We start from the raw sequence: 18160 nt of genomic DNA, 5'->3' as shown, positions 1-18160 counted from the left end.
AAAACACTGTCGAAATAGTTGATTGAAAGAAATCGCTTGGTATCGTTAGCTCAGATTAATGAAAAATCTAGTGAGCTAGAAGTACGGAATTACCTGTGGACATCAAATTGATAGATAAACACTCAAAATATTGGATAAACTGTAACTGTAATTAAATTGTTGACATAGCAAATAAAAGTAGTTCAATGGTTAAATGATTAGAATACTTAGCCCAAAGTATTAATCAATAAATATAGAGTTATGATAAATATCAATAAGCTGAATGTTAAAGATTTGAAACAGCAAGTCGAGTAGTTTGAATGCAAACTTGAACACAGCTCTCTAAAATATTCAGTAGTCTATAATTGATGGCGTCAAACAACATCCAGTTAATAATCAATTCATAAAATTAAATTAGGGACATGACGGAAGGAGCCGGCCTGAGCTGACCCGACGGTTTGAAGGCATCAGGCTCAAACGGTTGGTAATCACTGACTCATGGGACTCAGGGAAAGGCTATCACAGATCAATGTTGTATCCTGGTGACAAAGACATTTCCTGTATTCTCCTCCAAAGGAACCATGACTCATTAATTCTCCATCTTCCTCCTCCTCCTCCTCCTCCTCCTCCTCCTCCTCCTCCTCTCTTCTCTGAGTCTTTCCTTGGACGTGCGCTGTTGCTGTTGTAAGTTTCGCGGAGAATAACAGCTGCATGAATGGAGCGGAGGAAAATGTGATTCATAGAAAACATGGCGTTGGGTTCAGACAGTAGGGCGAGAGGATGAGTAACGTCGAGCTGAGTCTCCCTGCAGGCAGAGACCGAACATGCATGAGAGCAGATGTACAGTATGCTCGTGCAAACACAGATGGACGGATATGTCAGCAGTGTACAAGACAAACATCCCAAACTAGGAAGCTTTCAAACAACGTACAAATCATATGAAATGTTGAGAAACACACAAAAGAGAGTCAGACTCATGAGTGCTTAGTTATGGCCTTTTAAATGAACTTAATTGCTGTGGCACTGCTTCAAAAGGATTTCTTTGTGTAGATGTGGCAAATGAAACCATCACACAGGCTAATTGAATGACTTAAGGTTCCAGGTTTGGGGTAAGATTGGATGAAACTTGGAGGAAGATTTAAACAAGCTGTTTTAAGGCATAACAGTGGATTGAGCTCAGCTAACGGCTAATTTCAGCATGCTAACATAGTCTTACTAACAATGCTAATGTGCTGATAGTCGCAAGGTAGGATGTTTTTACAATGTTGACAATTTCATTTTGTTTGCACGCCAACAATTGTGAATTAAAGCTGAGCAAAATATACAGGTGAGGATGATGGTAACGTCAGCTAACATGCTAGCATGGCTAAAAACAATCAAAATGGCGGATATGGGAAATGGATGCATCAGCTCATCGTCATGCATCCTGTGAATAGCAGTGTTTCAAAAAAGTTAAAAAATGAATAAAAATGCATGGCCACATCAAGATCTTTGGACAGGAGGCAGTGGAGACACTACTCATTATGTCCACAGGGGGCGCCAGAATCAATTAAGAAATGATTCTTTGTAGCTGCTTTAATATCTGACACGACCAACTGAAACATAGCTTTTCAGTTAGATTTAGGACACTTTTCACTTAGTTTTGAAGCTGCATTATTTCCACAGTGGCTTATATTAATGGATTCATCTTAAACCAAGAAATCCATAAAACTAAATTCTTGTATCTTACAAAATTGAGTTTGTGTGTTTTATAATGGATCCCAAGATGACACAGCTCTTACAATCTTCTTGCGATTCACTTCTAACAGGAATATATCACGTATGTATGAGACTAAAAACTTGGTGAAGGTAACAACTCTCCTCATGTACCCACCAGCTGCATGCACACACTCACACACCTGATCTTGTTGATCTCGTCTTAATTGAGTGCATCCTGTACATGCAGAAACTGTGTACGAGAAAGAGCCATGTGTGCAGCGCGCTGTTTGTTTATGCGTGTTGTTCCAACTTTGCTGCACAGTCGCTGGGAGCGTCGCTCTCTTTTTGCTTCAGCCTTTGATGCCTTCACTGTAATACACAAGCGGTCTAAAGATTAAAGCCCGGGCTCTGCCAGAGCGCATGTCGTGTGTGCAGCGCAGGATGTTGTTGTTGTTGTTGTTGTTGTTGTTGTTGAGGTTGGAATGATTTTTTTTCTTCTCATGCAACGCCTGAAATCATACAAAGGAAAACGTGACGTTAACGTGAGTCAAGAAGGCAGAAACAAGTGAGCCGCAAGCGCCCGCCTGAATATTTATCAAGATGGAAATCCAGCTGGTCCAGACTGTCAGCTTTCCTGCCATGCATTTGTTTACTGAAGGTGTTTAGAGAGACAGTCAAGGCTTTTCCTGTGGACCTTTGGGAGATGGAGGGAGGGTGTCCAGATAGCAGAGAGAGAGACAGAAAGAGAGAGGAGGGGAGGAGGAGGAGGAGGAGGGTAGATTTTTTTCTTGCAGCCTGAGCGTTTGGCTGAAGGGTGGAGACTCAGAGCAGCAGCGAGAAGGAGGGAGGCAGGGAGGATCTCAGCTGGAGCAGAGAGGGAGAGGCATACAGAGAGGAGTGTGTGCTGTGTGGATGTGCTCGCCTGCCTCTCTGACTGACTGACTGACTGACTGACTGTGCTGGCTGACTGGCTGTGTGTGTGTGTGTGTGTGTGTTGTTTGTGTGTGACAGACAGAAAGCGAGGCGAACGCGTGGATACTACTCCACAGGACTGGATGTGTTTGGCCTCACAGACACAAACAAAAAGGTAGGATTTTTTGGGACGTTTTATTAAGGATTGGTGTGTGTTAATTGAATTCTTCTCTTTTGGTGGCATCTGGGTTAATCGCATCCTATAAACAGGGTGTGTTCCAGAGGAGGAGGAGGAGGAGGAGGAGGAGGGGGGGGGGGGTTTCATTTCCACGCTGTCATTTTGTCAGCGCTCGAGGGGCGAGATTGATGCCACTGGCTGGTTTACATCATGGAATCCCCTCCTCCCATCTCAAATCTGAAAAAAACAAATAAAAAATCAAACCCTCCTGGCTGTCAGGCAGGTGAACCGCTGCTTTATTTCCCCCCCATCATCCTTTCATACATGTGCATATGTGAAAGGGGGGGAATAAGAGAAAGCACTCTCTTCTCCCTTCTCTTCCTCCTCCCTCCTTCTTCCTTTCCCCCCAGGATTGGGCAGATCTTATAATGTGGAGCCAGAGGAATTAAGGGCATCTGTTTCAGGGGATATTTGCACGAGCGGAGGGGATGAAAAAAAAGAGAGCGAAGGGGAAGGATGAAAAGGGGGAGAGATGTGGCAGAGTCGAGAACAGAACAGAGAGGATCCCGGCAGCCTCCTGTGTGGTTTTCTCTTTTCTGCCATTCCTGCCCTCAACAACGCAAAGGAGGAAACAGTCGACCACACACAAGGTCCATGTAGTGGTTGTATCAGGCAGATGGCTGAGAGAGGAGGAGGTGGTGGTTGTGGTGGAGGAGGAGGAGGAGGAGGAGGAGGAGGAGGAGGGGTTGGTGTTTTTATGTTGCTCATAGACAGATACAGTCGCTGACAGGGGGGAACGCATTCGCAGGAAAACTGAGAAAGACGCGCTGTGAGCTCGTCACGCGAAAGGCATCGTCACGTACAACTCATTAAACCGTCCTATCATGTGCTCGCGTGTTACATGCACAGGCGTGTTACAAACGCAACACGGCGAGTCAGAATTACGCAAGCGCTCGCGTCTGTACTGTATCTCCAAAAAGGCAAGCTGCTCCAAGGCCACAGATGGTTTCACACACAGCAATGTTGAGACTAGAAGAGCCGCTCGGAACAAAGTATCGCGGGATAAACAAGTAGCATCAAAAAACCTTGAGAGTGTTTTTTTTTCCAGAAAGTGTATGAGGGAGTGAGGGAGGAATGATGGAGGACAGTGAGGAAGAATGAGCAGCCATCCACGCCTCGTTGACCACTCTGACCTCAACACTCCCATCACTGCCTTCGTCCAAGAAAATCCAAGTCGGGCCAAAGTGTGAGCAGTTCTCGCCTGCTGAAGCCTCGTCCGTGTGAACAGACATTGTACTTTCGAACAGACAAAGTTGTTTCTCAGAGATGTTGGCGTGTTCAGAGGGAAGGTAACACGAGGTGGGAAGGATAAGGTCCCACTGAAGGCTTCGACCTTTGTACTCGCTGCACCTGTTTGCTTCTGACAGTGTTGATTATTGGTTTCATGCTTATTCAGCCGTGAAGTGGTTGGATGAGAGCATCCGGAGCTGTTTTTAAGTCTTTTGGGGAAAGAACAGGTCTAGTCACAAGTCCTCTGTCACAGTCTAAACAGGAGACTTGAATATTTTGGATTTGAAGACTCTAGTTGGTTAAAGTCCAGTCTTGACTCAAGTCTTATCCAACGAGGTCTCGACTAAAGTCTCAAGTCCTTGAAGGCAAAATGTGAAACCTGACTTAACTTGAGCAAACTCTTTACAGAGTCAAGTCCAAGTGAAGTTCCAAATCTTCATTTGTGTGAGTTTGTTTAAATCTGACTCAAATCCAACTCTTCATAGTGTCTCAAGTCGTGTCCAACCAAACCTTAATTCAGGTTGTAAGTCCATGAAAGAAATAAAAAATGAGATCTGACTGTTTTGCTTTCAAGTCACAAGTCAAGTGAAGATTTTTGGGAAGCGACACAGTTGCACACTGTGCAAGGCAGCTGTATCTGCAAGATCATGTGATCATGTGATCTCACAAATCCATCTCACCAGACCTCAAGCTATGCACTTGTGACCGAACCACAACGTATTAATCAATCAGCCGACTTTGAGGAGCAGCTGGCGGCTACAGGCGTAGTTTAGGTGTGACACTCCGCGAGGGAAACAACTGTTTGATTATGATTGGCAGTGCTCTACTGCTGTTGATCTTATTGGTCGGTGTTAGCCGTGATAGATGGTGATAGTCATGTGGTTTGTCCAGTTACCTGCCAAGTATGGTTTGAAAGTGCCCTTTTCCAAACACGTCCTTGAGGGTAAAACATGAGACTTTGTGGAAGTTCTTGTTTTTGTCTTTAATGCATCAGTTAAGTCAAGCATGTAGAGAGTCTCACTGACGTTCCAAGTCCTCATTTTTTGGACTCAAGTTCGAATCAAGTTTCAAGTCTTGTCCAAACATGTCTGGAGTCAGGTTTTAGGTTTACGATTGAAAGGATTTAGATTTGAAGAATTTATGAGAACAAGTGATCATACGATCTGGCAAATCCAACTTGCCAGACCTGTGACCAAACCACAGTGGTTGAACCAATTAGTGTCCATTGCTGAACTACTGGCAGCTAATGGCGACCAGAAAGAGAAGTGATTTGAGAGGTTTGCGTAGATGCTGCCAGAGCATCAGTCATTTCAGAACTGGAGAGTATTCCTCATTGAAAGAAGAGAAAAAACAGGACTGAAAGCTTTTCCCAACGGAAAATATGTTGTTGCTCTTTTTCAACTGACTTCAGAAAAAGTTTGATTTACCAGCTGGTTCTGCTGCTGGTAGCGCTCTCCAACATTTGATCCGACTGGTTGAAGCCAGCTCATGATAGATGGTGACAGACCGGTGAACCATCTTCACAGATGGTTCTGTGTAACCAACCATCTGGTTCATCCTGATACTCACAGTCACAAGTTCCAATTTTTGCGACTACAGTCTGACTTGAATGAATGCCTCAAGTCTACCAGAACTTTACTTTAACCTTTTGTCACAAGTCTTGTCGAAACAAGTCTCGAGTCCTTGAGAATAAAGCATGCGACTTTCTTGTTGTTGCTCAAGTCAAGTCAAGTATGTAGGAAGTTCTTGTCTCAAGTCTTGTTCAAATAAGTCTTTAGCCACGCCTCAGGTCTGTGACCTCAAAACACAAGTTATGAATCTTTTTTATAAATCAAGTCTCACAGTTGTCAAGTCAAAGTTTAGTTCCAAGTCCTGTTCTTGTGACTTAAGTTTGACCCAAGTCCAAGTCTCAGAGGATCATGGCAAGTCTCAAGTCATGTCCTATGAAGTCATACATAGAGTCTCAAAGCCTTACAACAAACGTGACTCTGGAATGTTTTTGTTCTCAAAGCACTCAAGTCCTTGTTTGAAACTCAACTATGACTCAAGCGCAGCTCTTAAATCTCAAGTATCTTCTGTCTCTAGGGAGTCAAGTCTCTGAACAGTCAAGTCTAAGTCAGCATATTTGTGACTTTTGTCTGATTTGATTCCAAGTCTCTCAAGTCTTCACCTTTGGAAGAATCAGCTATAAAATGTTTCTGACAACCTGGATGAAATGTGTGACGTGTTAAATTCTCCCCACACCAGATACACTTTTATTACTTTACCACAGTTGGAGCAAGTCACGGTCTGAAACGGTCCGAGCGGTTCGCTCACGCTCTCAGCAGAATCTAAACAAGCCCGGATGTTTGTAATATTGTTAACAGCCCAGGAGCCTGGCCGTGTTATTCTTGGCATGCTGATTGATTCCAGAGGAAAAGTATGTTTATGCCTCCTCACTCAAGGCAAATGCACAAATACCGAGTCCTCACAGTTAATGCACGGAGAATAGAGCTTAACGTACACAGAAGCTGGTGAAACTATCATCTGTGACAGGAAGTCAACCTTTTAAACTTGGCGACCGTAGTCGAGATTACGGAAAAAAAGAAGCTTCGCATGATGGCCGGTTTCCTGCCAAACTTGTCAGGGGGAATTTCAAACAACCCTCTCACTCACAGCCAGAACTCACCAGTATTATCTGACCGCCGGCTGGTGTTAATATTTCCACCCTGGTCGCACTCAAACACTCGCGTTTATTCAATCTAAACTCTGTCGCTTTCCCCATGACAGCAGCGACATGCATTGTTTCTACCCCACTAACTACGACACTGCTGTTACGTAACGCACACAAAAGGTTTTAAACGCGAGTCTTTAATCGTTTGAGGGAAAAGAAAAAAAAAAAAAACACTTGGTCACTGCTTTGAATGTCACAAAGAAGAAACATGCCAGGCCTTCATTGTTTGATTTAATAAACATAATAGACCACATTTGCGCTCCCTGGAGCAATAAACCTCCTCCCTGCTGCCTCCTTGACTCCCAGGAGAGGCATCATTTCCTGGGCCACTGCCTTCTCCCCTCCCCCCTTCTGGGACCTAGATTAACCCCCCCCCCACAAACACACACACATACACACACATACACACACACACACTCCACTATCTCTAAGATGGCAGGGTGGGCAGGGCATGCTGGGGGTGGCACAGATGTCCGGGCTAATCGAATATTCACGGGTGGTGGTGGTCTGACCGAGAGGCAGCGTCACAAGGAAGGAAAGAGGAATAAGAAGCACACACACACACACACACACACATATCGTCGTGTTCGCATACAAAAACCAACTATTATCATCCAAAATGAGAAAGATACTGAGTAATTCACACACAAGAGATGCTCATTTCTTGTCGGATGTTTTCGTCTCTGTCTGTCTCGTTGGGCGTCATTTTCAGTTCAGACGGCGCAACATTTTTAATGAGAATCAAAGCTTTTATTTCTGTAAGTTGTAACTCGTGCAGCTGCACCGAGCTCACCCGCGCCTGAAACCTTTGTGTGACCGTTTGTATCCAGCTAACAGTGCAGGAAAATAATGTACCCATTCTTAATTTCTACCTATAAAAGTGTGATTGTTTCAAAAACATCAATGAGCTCAACATCAGGGGCCTCATTCATGAAAAAAAAAAAGCTTACATCTGTTTTTATAAAAGATGCTGAGTTTAAGAAAAACCCGGCATAGGCGGTTTTCTAAGCATCCCTCTTGTTACTTATGCACATTTTAAATTAGAAAGACCAGCGGTGGAGCAAATTAAGCAACAGATGCCTTCGTATTCAAACCTCTCGTGTATACCATTGTTGAGCTGAATGTTCCCTGTGTATCAGGGGGTGCAGGAGGCTGCTGCGATGCGATCCCGGAGGTCGGCTTGAGGTCCTGGTCTGAGTCCGCCCTCAGAGACAGAAATAGTGATGGAGAAGGATGCTCAGCTGTCACACTCAGCGTCATCTCCCCAGACAATCATTGCCTGACAGCGCCGCTCTCCGTGTCCTGTCTCTCTGTGTGCTCAGGGAGGGGCGTCCTCTCTCCTGTTCAAGGGCAGCAGTCCGTGCTGTATTACATCCAATAGTCAATATCCTCTTGATCGTGTTCATTAATAACTCCGGAGGTCAGTTTTGTGTTACCTCACCTTGCTGTGAAAGCGAAGATATTAGAGTCACATCTCGGCCTCTTTTATCTGATAAACTTTTGTTTCCTTTTTATTTATTAATTGATCCTCGTTCTACGTAACCTCCCCGATCAATTCATGACTTTGTTTTTTTTTTCCGTTTTAGCTGATTGTGCCCTTCATGGTGACATCGTGCTCTGTACCTCATATTGGGGACATCTGAGGGTGACTTGATGGCTGAACTTTCCGCAAGTGCTCCAGTGTTTCTGCACGCTCGAGAACCGCCGCTGAGATAAAACAAGCTTGCATTTTTGAGGATCTGCAACGGGGTTTCGAATGACTTCTGTGGGTTTTTGTAGTAAAACACATAAAAGAAAAACGACTCAGTCAGCACAGGAAAAGGATCGAGTCAGCTTTTACAGAAACAAAGTTGGAGTCAGGAGATGAACAAAGAAGCATCCCGGTTTTTTTCCTTGACAGTATTTTATGCCGACTTCTGGAGCTAATGTTAGCTCAATTAGCTACCTCACCACAGCTTTTTTTTTTACGCTACCTTCACCTGAAGCGAGTGACGCGTCGTTTCACAAAGATCTCCGAGTTGTAAATCTTCCACCGTTGCAGTGTAGTGTGAGAAAAACAAATCTTGACATTCACGGCAACAGTCGGCTCAGCAGCCCTCGTAACTTAGCCTCGCTTATCTCTGAGCGGGGGTCCCATCCTGCCTCCTCGGCTCCCTGCAGGCCCTCGCAGGTTAATCACCGGCTCTCCAGGGTCCAGATGGCTGAGCTCAGGACAAATTTTTAATTACCACGCTCTGATTTCACACCCTGGGCTTCACAAAGGACGGAGCACTCCCTGTCTGGCTGCCTTAAATTCTCTCTTTGGACGCCGTAAAAATGAAAAAGTGAAAATAATAATAACAGAAAGACAAAGAGGGTGAAAAAGGAGGGAGGGACAGTCAGCGTGTGTCAGAGTGCGCGAGAGATCATCATTCTCGACAGGCCAGGAATTATATTTTCCTCACCAGGATGTTTCCTGCCGGGCTTAATCGCCCTCTAAGTCAGCGACACCCAGAGTTGGAGCAGCAGCTATAATCACATCTGTGGAGGCCCTCGTCGTGAACACAGACCCCCCGAACACCCCGAGGAAGGGGTTCAAAACGGCTCCAAATGGCAGGGGAAGGATGGCGGAGGGGGTCAGATTGATTCGGCGGTGTTAGCAGCGGGGCGGAGCGCGCCAGGGGTGTTTTAGTCCCATCACCGAACACCTGTCCGCCACCGGGGGGGGGGGGGATGGGAAGCAGAAGGCTGGAACACAGGAGAGAAATGGATCACCAGTCGCGTCCCGTCGAGCGATCTTTCTGTTTACTTAAGTTCAAGATACTTTAGAGAACAATGTTGCCAAAGCATGAAGATAAAAAAAAAAAAGTGATCTCACTGCAGGTAGACATGTACAGGCAGTCAGGACGTGAATCTGATCACAGATCAACAGTCATTACATTAAAGGATTAGTTCACCCCAAAAAAGATGATGTCAGTTGTTAAGGCGGATGCTGCAACACAGTTTTGCCGTAGAGGTCCAGAAATGATTTGAGGACGACAAAACTTTACCCGACTTCCCATCAGCAGGAGGGCGACTGGATAATGACCCAATTTTGATTTATAGGTGAACTTATCCTTTAATTTAGAGTTATATTTCTGGTCACCTGATGAATATAAGACCAAAAGTCTCTGTGTTTTAGCTCAGGTTTTGGTTTCTACCGACTGCCAGCAAAAATATCGTATTTTTTCGCGGCTTAATAACTCACTGCGTCCGCCAGCTAGCCGCTACCTGTTGTTTTAGCAGCTGGAAGATGCTAAAACACCCCGCAGAGCTGAAAGGGAACTGCAGGGTAGGATGATAACGGGTGAAACCATTCATATATATGTAGTCAACGATTAGAAAAGCAGCGGTTGTCAGGAACGATGGACAAAACCACTCGAATCATGAACAGAAGACACTCCACCGTTATAAAACCCTACTGTCATCTCAACAACCTCCAAAACGAACAACGGATGATTGTTTGTGTCGTGCTCCCTTTCTGGGAACTTCCCAGATGTGACTGTGAGTCCTGACGAGCGACGAGCCGGATGTCTGTGAGAGCGAACACGTGCTGCGAGCAAATAAAACCCGTCGTGTCACAAGTTACAGTCATGTGACTCTGAGTTCTGTTTGTCGTCTTGAGCTCTTCTGTCAGCCGGAGAGGTAAAGTCAATAACGGTGGTTATGTCGTTACTGGGTCACGCTGTGCTTTACATATTAACCGTCCTGAAACACTAACGGCGTCTTTCTGATCAGATGTTCATGAACATCTCTCACAACATGATTGCTTCTGTATTTGTATAGTTTCTCTATCAAAATAGAGACTGAGGCATTTTTATTCATGACCAAAATGTGTCCTGAGCATTACTTATTCAAAACTGCATCAAACTCATAATCTTCTTAACTTATTTTTGATTGACTGCTTCAGATTTAAATACAAATGATGCTTATTATAGACTGTTTGTGCAGAAAAAGGTCTTGCAAGGTTAGACAACATTTAATATCTGGAGACATAATGTTGAAAAAACACAGTACAGTAACAAATCCCGCTCTCCTTTCTGTTTGTTTTTTAAACTCTGAGCAGTTTCCACGTCGTTAGAATTCTTTGGCTCGGGGGGTTTCGGCCTGCTGTTGTCGAGCTGCCGTTAGCGGTCGCCTCACTGTAGCGTCGCTAGTGTTGCGAGCTGCCGTGATTTACGATGGGTGGATTCCTGCGTCCTCTGCAGATCTGCTCGTGCAGGGTAATTGGCCCATTTATCAGGAGCAAGAATGGATCTGTTGGCCCAGAGAGAGAGAGGAGGAAGAGGAGGAGAGGTGATTGGGTCGGCACCAGCAGAGGCCTCAGCTTAAAGGAACTGTTCACTGCTCTTTTTGAGTTTGATGAGAAGATTAAAAACTACAGGAAGGGGGGTGCCAGGAGCCTGTTAGCTTAGCTTAGCATAAACGCTAGAGGACAGACTTTCTGAAGAAGTCCGGCCCGTAATCCATTCTTTTTACGCAAAATTAAGATAACCGTTTCCTGGCTGGCAGATATGAGAGTGGTATCAACCTTCTCCTCTGACTCTCAGCACATCTTCCAATATCCTGAACTGTTCCTTTAAAAATCACAAAGTAATTGATCCCCTCAATTAACTTGTCGGTGTTTCCTCGCTGGAGTGTGACATTCTGACACACAGTGATCAGAAGTCAGCGTCGACACGCGCGAGCCTCTGCGTTATTTATCTGGCATGTGCGGCGCTCTTCTGCCCTTGTTGATTCTCATGCTCTTTATCTGTGTTTCTCTATTCGCAGAGAAGAGCTGGGCGGACGTGAACTGCTGGCAGACACCAGGGCAGAGTGCGGAGGAGTAAGCAGACAAGGTAAGTCAAGACAAGAGGAGCTGCAGAGTGTTGATATCGGTTAAAATCGGTTTCCTACCACAGCCCTCGGCCTGTGCTTGGGAAAGAGTTTCGGCATCGCAGCTTTCCACGAGGCCCGCGTCCATCCGAAAGTAATTGTTTATCGGCGCCTGTTGCGATGTCACAGTTATCAGCGTGTTGACACCATGTGCACCATCTCAGGAAGGTATTTTGGGCAGCTGACAGATAGGGAGGAAAAGAAGCACAAGAGGCTTCGTGATACACAAGACAAAGAGGTGAAACTACACAAAACCAAGAACCCACGACGAGAAGAAGAGGCAGAATGAAACAAGAGAGGGAACAATCTACTCTGTTCATTCTTCATTAAACCCTCTCAGTTGCCTTCAAGGTACCAGCTCTCCGTCCTAGAGTCGACACATGCATGAGCATCCATCTCCTCGCCCTCCCTGTGCAGATATGAAAATGTCAGCGTGGCATTTTCGCACGCTCCGACGACAATGAGCAAGGAATTGACTCTGTAGACACGGCGACAGCTCGGCTAAATAGCCTCCAACGTGTTTTATGTTCTGCTTTCTTGCGTGTTAAGCGCAGCCGAGTTTGCATGAAAGCGAGCAAAAGCACAAAATTAATCTAGGAGGGGAAATTTCCCTGATGTGGGATAAAATAAAAGTCTTAAGTCTTAAGTCTAAAGTCGAATCTAGGAGGGGAAATCAGACATGTTATTAACATCCGTCCTGTGTGATGCCATCACAAGTGGACAGCGTTAAGCCCGTCAGCTCACACCTGGAATAAACACGTGTCTCGAGTGACCACCTGTGTTGGGATCTCACGTCCCTTCTCTATATACATGCAACAATCAATGCGTACAGCGTTTTTACACAACATATCTTGATGTATAACTTTGCCGAATTAACAAGAGGGCCCAAATAGTGAAGAGCACGCTGGAAACAGATCTTCACAAAGGTTATAAAGTTTCTTCTTGCGCAACAACTCTTAAAAATGTGTGTCTTTTAAATGGAGTCTGGGAGCGTTCTCCACAGGCGGGCCGAGAAGAAGCCTGTGTTAGTTTGCTTTCATGGTTTTTGTAAAATCTGACATGTTTACTGTCAATAGAATGTTAGTGTTAGTGTATAAATGGCCAAATCTGATTGAAAACAGCTGTTGGGAGGAAGGAAGCACTGACAACACGAACACAGACAGAGCTGCTACAGTGATGCCTCAACAAATCGACCCTTTTTACGAGGAAAGAAAAAAGTTTCTCCTCACGCAGCTCTTAAAAACTTATGATTTGTCAGGGAGGTGGTTTGACTTTAAGCAATTTGTAGAAATCAAGTGTCTCTTGATCACTTTAATTTCCTGTGGCAAGCTGTCTTATGTTCCTAGGAACTTGACAAACTCTTGAGCTGGAACGCAATCAAAACTGGGTGTTTCTCCCTGCGTCTTCCAGCCCCTAAAGACACAATTTCCCATTTTCCATTTACGGTATTTATTTAAAACATAATTTCTCATCATCTCCTGTCAATTCCAACTCAAACCAGGCTATTGTGTCACAGCGTCTGATTATCTCCTGTAAAGAACGGAGCTCCACTTTTGCCACCGACATCCCAGAAACCTTAAAGTGTGACATTGCTCCCTATCAATAGTCTGATGATATGCTGCCCTGCTTCGACGCCTCCCCCGAGTGTTGAAACAATATTATGGCCTCGATAGGAAAGGCGCCGAAGACTAATTTCTCCTTGTCAATCACACCTTTTGTAGTAAGACTGTGGCCTATTTTTATTTTGATGAGGGACAAAAGTGGGGTTTGTGTGTAAGTCCCAAGATATTTGTGCGTAACTCTCTTAAAGTCTTTTTAAAAGTATGTAATTAATTATGACCCTGACATATAAAACTAAATAACTACTTACTACTTTAACCCAACGTAACACAGTTAGTCTACGATGTCTCTGTCTTCTGTACTTAAGTGTAAAGAAAAGCTATGGGTTTTAGTTTTTCGACACCCACCTGGGTTTGAATTACAGCTCCATGACCCTAAAAGGTGACGCACTTGTCTGCGTGAGAACATCCAGGTTCCCTCTGCCGCAGTGACTATAAAACATAATGTTTATGTTGCGCTGTTAACACCGTGCCGTCTGCCGCAGGTTCACCCATTAATCCTCGTCACATTGTCGTTTGGTTTGCGCCGACAGTGATTCAAGATTTTTTTCCAGCCCAGTTCGGAGGAAATGTTTGAGGCCTAAAAAAAAAAAAAAAAATGTGTGAATGCCTTCCAGACAAACTGGAACCGGTTTTAACTGATGATCAGTTCATCTGGGTTTTCGTGTCAGTGTGCTGTAACAGCGTGGAGGTTCCTGCGGCAGTTCAGCGTCCTGATGAGCAGGTGTGCCACCGTGGGGTTATCAATATTCAGGCTCAGCTCCCTGCACCTCGCTGAGATCAGTCTTAACCACACACTGAGTCAGACCACAGTGCACGCAGAGGGACGACGGAGGGGGAGCGGCGCGGGGAAGATTGATTTCACACGCTGGTTTAGAGCGCTCGCAGCTTGATCCATCTAATCAAAGAGGTTATAAAAGCCAGAGGAGCATCTGAGGACGGGGAACTAAAACTGTGCACCGGTGCGGACAAATTAAAGGAACATCTTACCGAGACTTGTTTAAGTTGTAGTTTCATTCATTATTCATAAATCGCTATGATACAAACATTGTGATCTACTCTGTACAGCATACAGTTTGCATGGTTAATATTAGGGCTGCACAGTTAATCAAAATGTAGTCAAAACTGCAATATAACCAAGTTTTTCTAAGTGTAATATTGGTGGCAACTGGACTTCCCTAAAGACGTTTCAGCTCTCATCCAAGATGCTTCTTCTGTTCTAGCTAACTGGAGGGGAGTTGCAGGCTTTTATACCCCGTGTGGGAGTGTCCTTACTGAGTCGCTGAGGACTCGTGTGAGTTTTGAGTTTCAGAGTTTGAAAGAGGAGGAAAAGAATCCATCTATGTCAAACTGGAACAGCCGCCTTCGAGCAGAGGAGGTGGCCTACGACACTTCCTAATTAAAGGAACATCTTACCGAGACTTGTTTAAGTTGTAGTTTCATTCATTATTCATAAATCGCTATGACACAAACACTGTGATCTACTCTGTACAGCATACAGTTTGCATGGTTAGTATTAGGGCTGCACAATTAATCGAAATGTAGTCAAAATTGCAAGATGACCAAGTTTTTTATAGTTGGCAACTGGACCTGTTTAAGTTTTTTGAAGACGTTTCAGCTCTCATCCAAGAGGCTTGTTCTGTTCTAGCTAACTGGAGGGGAGCTTCAGGCTTTTAAACCCCGTGTGGGAGTGTCCTTACTGAGAAGTTGAGGACACGTGTGAGCTCCGAGTTTGAAATAGGAGTTTGAAATATGTCAAACTGGAACAACTGTCTTCAAGCAGAGGAGGTGGCCTACGACACTTCCTATCAGCCACCTACGATGCAGTTCTGAGTTCCCTCCCCAGACAGCTTGAAAACCATTCACATGACTCTGTAAGGACACTCCCACACAGGACTTAAAAGCCCGCAACTCCCCTCCAGTTAGTTAGAACTGAAGAAGCCTCTTGGATGAGAGGTGAAACGTCTTCAAGACACTGAAACACGACCAGTTGCCTATGCTACAGCACTATCTAAATTGTAGAGGCTGAAATTTTATGGTAAAATGAACTTTATTTCAGACAAAGTTATAAATAAAGCTTTGTGATGGAACCCATTGACTGTGTGTGGACACTACAGATACAACAGTACGCTGCCTGCGAGGTGACCCGTCTTACCTTGGATCAAGACAAACTTAATCAATGTATTGATTCTACATCCTTCACACGGTGCAGACGGTCGACTTGACACTGCGCCTTTGTGTGACACAGTTACTGAAAAGTGTCGATACGCGTGAGAAGGCACGAAGGAAACTGTCACTATCAGTTTAAAATCAGAGGGTTTTCAATATGAAGCCGGTAATGTTTGTTATCCCTTTATCTTTTTTTTAAATATAGAGTTGGACAAAGCACTGCCCCCTCACTCTCCTCCCACCGTCCCTGCCGCCCCCTCACTGTCACAGGCTGCCTAGCAACTGACACCATAAATAATATGCCCGTGTCTTTGGTATGTGTGTGTGTCTTCACAGGCATGTGACAGTAAACAGGGCATCTGCTACTAGTGCCGCTCTTAAGATGCCTGCTGTATCATCGTGCTCGTCCTCGTCAGTGTCACGCCGTGGGTGAACTGTGACGTTGTGGATGTTTGAGTGTGTTTCTCTTCCACGCAGGCACAGCACACGAGACCTGACTGACGGCGCCCATGGCGAGCAATAACACGGCCAGCATCGCACAAGCCAGGAAGCTGGTGGAGCAGCTGAAGATGGAGGCCAACATTGACAGGATAAAGGTGAGCAGACACATGAACACAATGACAGAGAATTTACTTTATGAATTCTACAGGTGTTTTTCTCTTTAGATTGATACCCTTCTCATATCTGTCTGTTAAATATGCAGCTGGTTAGCTTAGATTAGCTTAGCTCATAAAAATATTTTGTATATAGTTAGTTTAAAAAAATTTAAATTTGAAAACAGGAGGGTTCTTTTCAGTGGAAAACACATGCTTTAAATACTCTGTCTTTATGCTAAGCTAGGCTAATAACCAACCACAACCCTTGCTCTGGCCCTGTACTGAAGAAATAGTTTGATGTATTGAAAAATATTGACTTATACCTTCTTATGTCTGTCCAATAAATGTGTAGCTGGACCCAGAAGGTGTTTAGCTTAGCTTAGCTTAGCTTAGCACAAAGACTGGAAACAGAGGGAAACTGCTAGCCTGACCTACTTACACATTTAAAGCTCACTAATATCTCTTGATTGTTTAATCCGTAAGGAATCAGAAGTGTAAAACCAAATATTTTCATGTTGGGTTTTTGGCTCTGTTTCCCGTTTTGCAGTTTTTAAGCTATGCTAAGCTAAGCAAAGCTAAGCGAAGCTTAGCCAACCAGCTGCTAGATCTCAAACATACAGACGTGAGAATAGCTTCAGTCTTCTTATCTTACTCTCGACAAGAAAGCAAGTAATTGTATTTATTTGTCTGTTTGATTCCAGGTGTCAAAAGCAGCAGCAGACTTAATGTCATACTGCGAAGCTCATGCCAAAGAGGACCCTCTGTTATCGCCGGTGCCGGCCTCAGAGAACCCGTTCAGGGAGAAGAAGTTCTTCTGTGCCATCCTGTAAACTCGGCATGGCCCTTCAGCAGTCTGCTCAGTGTGGGACTTTGAACGCGGACGTTCAAAATACGTAGAAATCTTCTAGTCGGAGGGCACGGCGATTATTGCCCCCTTTCTTGAACGGCACCTTACGAGTGCGAAAAATTAAAAACCCACAGAGTTTACATGTAACCGTGAAAAGGGGTTGTGATTGCTTTTTTGTTGAAGGGTGTTGCAGCATGTTGAAGGGATCTGTGCTTTTTAGATGACACAAAAAGGGATGATGATGATGATGATGATGATGATGATAATGAGGAGGAGGAGGAGGAGGAGGAGGATAACCCAGAGACATGATGGACACCCAGTCAACCCACCAAGTCTTCAGGTTGTGATGTGTACAAAACAAAAAAACAAAAAAAATAAGATAAAATGAGAATTAAAAAAATATTTTGTGGTTCTGTTGGGACTTCCAGATGTTCTGTTAAATGGTTCGTGGGTCGGTCGAGCAATCGTAGGACAGCAAACAAAAATACGCCACCTGATTATTGGAATGTTTTTTTTTTTAAGTTGTTGTTTATTTTACGTTTATTTCAACTCTACCTACCACCTAGATATCTTTCTATACCTGTACGTGCTTACTGAAACAGTTCTGTTCACTCTTTTCTTACAACAGGTTAGTGAAAGCTTTTTTAAACGGGATGTTTGAAACATTCGACTCTGTGACTCTCTTTACGAAAAAAAAAAAATACCTGTCTGAAAAAGAATCAGTCTCTGTGTATCGACAACCTATCTGGCAAATGTGATGCAGTTTGTCTCCTTCAGATACAAACCCCTCTTTCTACTATTTGTACAAAATGACTAGCAAGTAAACTGTGCTGTGCTGTGAGTTCTGGATGTTTTTGTGTTTGTATCATTAACTATTGCATGAAATGGAACAAGCAAGTTCTTCTCTATTTCCTTTAATGTGGAATTTGTATGGAACAAGGGGGGGGGGCGGCCTCCGTCTGGAAGTGCCGGAACATATTAAAAAACAAGAGTGATTCATCACGGACTCAACGAGGACGTCTCTCGCATATAAATAAATAATAATGGTGACGAAACATGAAGCATTGCAGACTGAGAACATAACTTTCTTATATCGCTAATGAGATAATTAACCGCAGGAGACATCGGAATCTTTTGGACTGATTTGGTGATTAAATGGATCACACAGATAATATATTCATCCGTCTAAAAACTTTATGATTTAACAAAATGTACTGTGTCATAAATATTCTGTAAGCGGTGTTTTAAAAAGTAACCAAAAGT

General features: G+C 44.2%; 1 protein-coding gene across 1 annotated transcript; it reads left to right on the top strand.

The window, feature by feature from the left end:
- Positions 1 to 2465: 2465 nt before the first annotated feature.
- Positions 2466 to 17952, top strand: gng2 (guanine nucleotide binding protein (G protein), gamma 2). Its single transcript, XM_030391894.1, has 4 exons — positions 2466 to 2764; positions 11562 to 11629; positions 15932 to 16050; positions 16752 to 17952. The coding sequence occupies exons 3-4, from the start codon at positions 15964 to 15966 to the stop codon at positions 16878 to 16880; spliced, it is 216 nt and encodes a 71-aa protein (XP_030247754.1). The 5' UTR covers positions 2466 to 2764; positions 11562 to 11629; positions 15932 to 15963; the 3' UTR covers positions 16881 to 17952.
- Positions 17953 to 18160: the final 208 nt, after the last annotated feature.

The sequence above is a fragment of the Sparus aurata genome, chromosome 16, assembly GCF_900880675.1.
Source record: "Sparus aurata chromosome 16, fSpaAur1.1, whole genome shotgun sequence".
NCBI lineage: Eukaryota > Metazoa > Chordata > Actinopteri > Spariformes > Sparidae > Sparus > Sparus aurata.
This window is presented reverse-complemented; position numbering and strand designations above follow the sequence as displayed.

Bases quoted from the DNA above. Each gene is read 5' to 3' on its own strand.
- gng2 (XM_030391894.1), top strand. From the start codon at position 15,964: ATGGCGAGCAATAACACGGCCAGCATCGCACAAGCCAGGAAGCTGGTG. The intron at 16,051-16,751 runs GTGAGCAGACAC...GTTTGATTCCAG, and splicing joins CCAACATTGACAGGATAAAG to GTGTCAAAAGCAGCAGCAGA.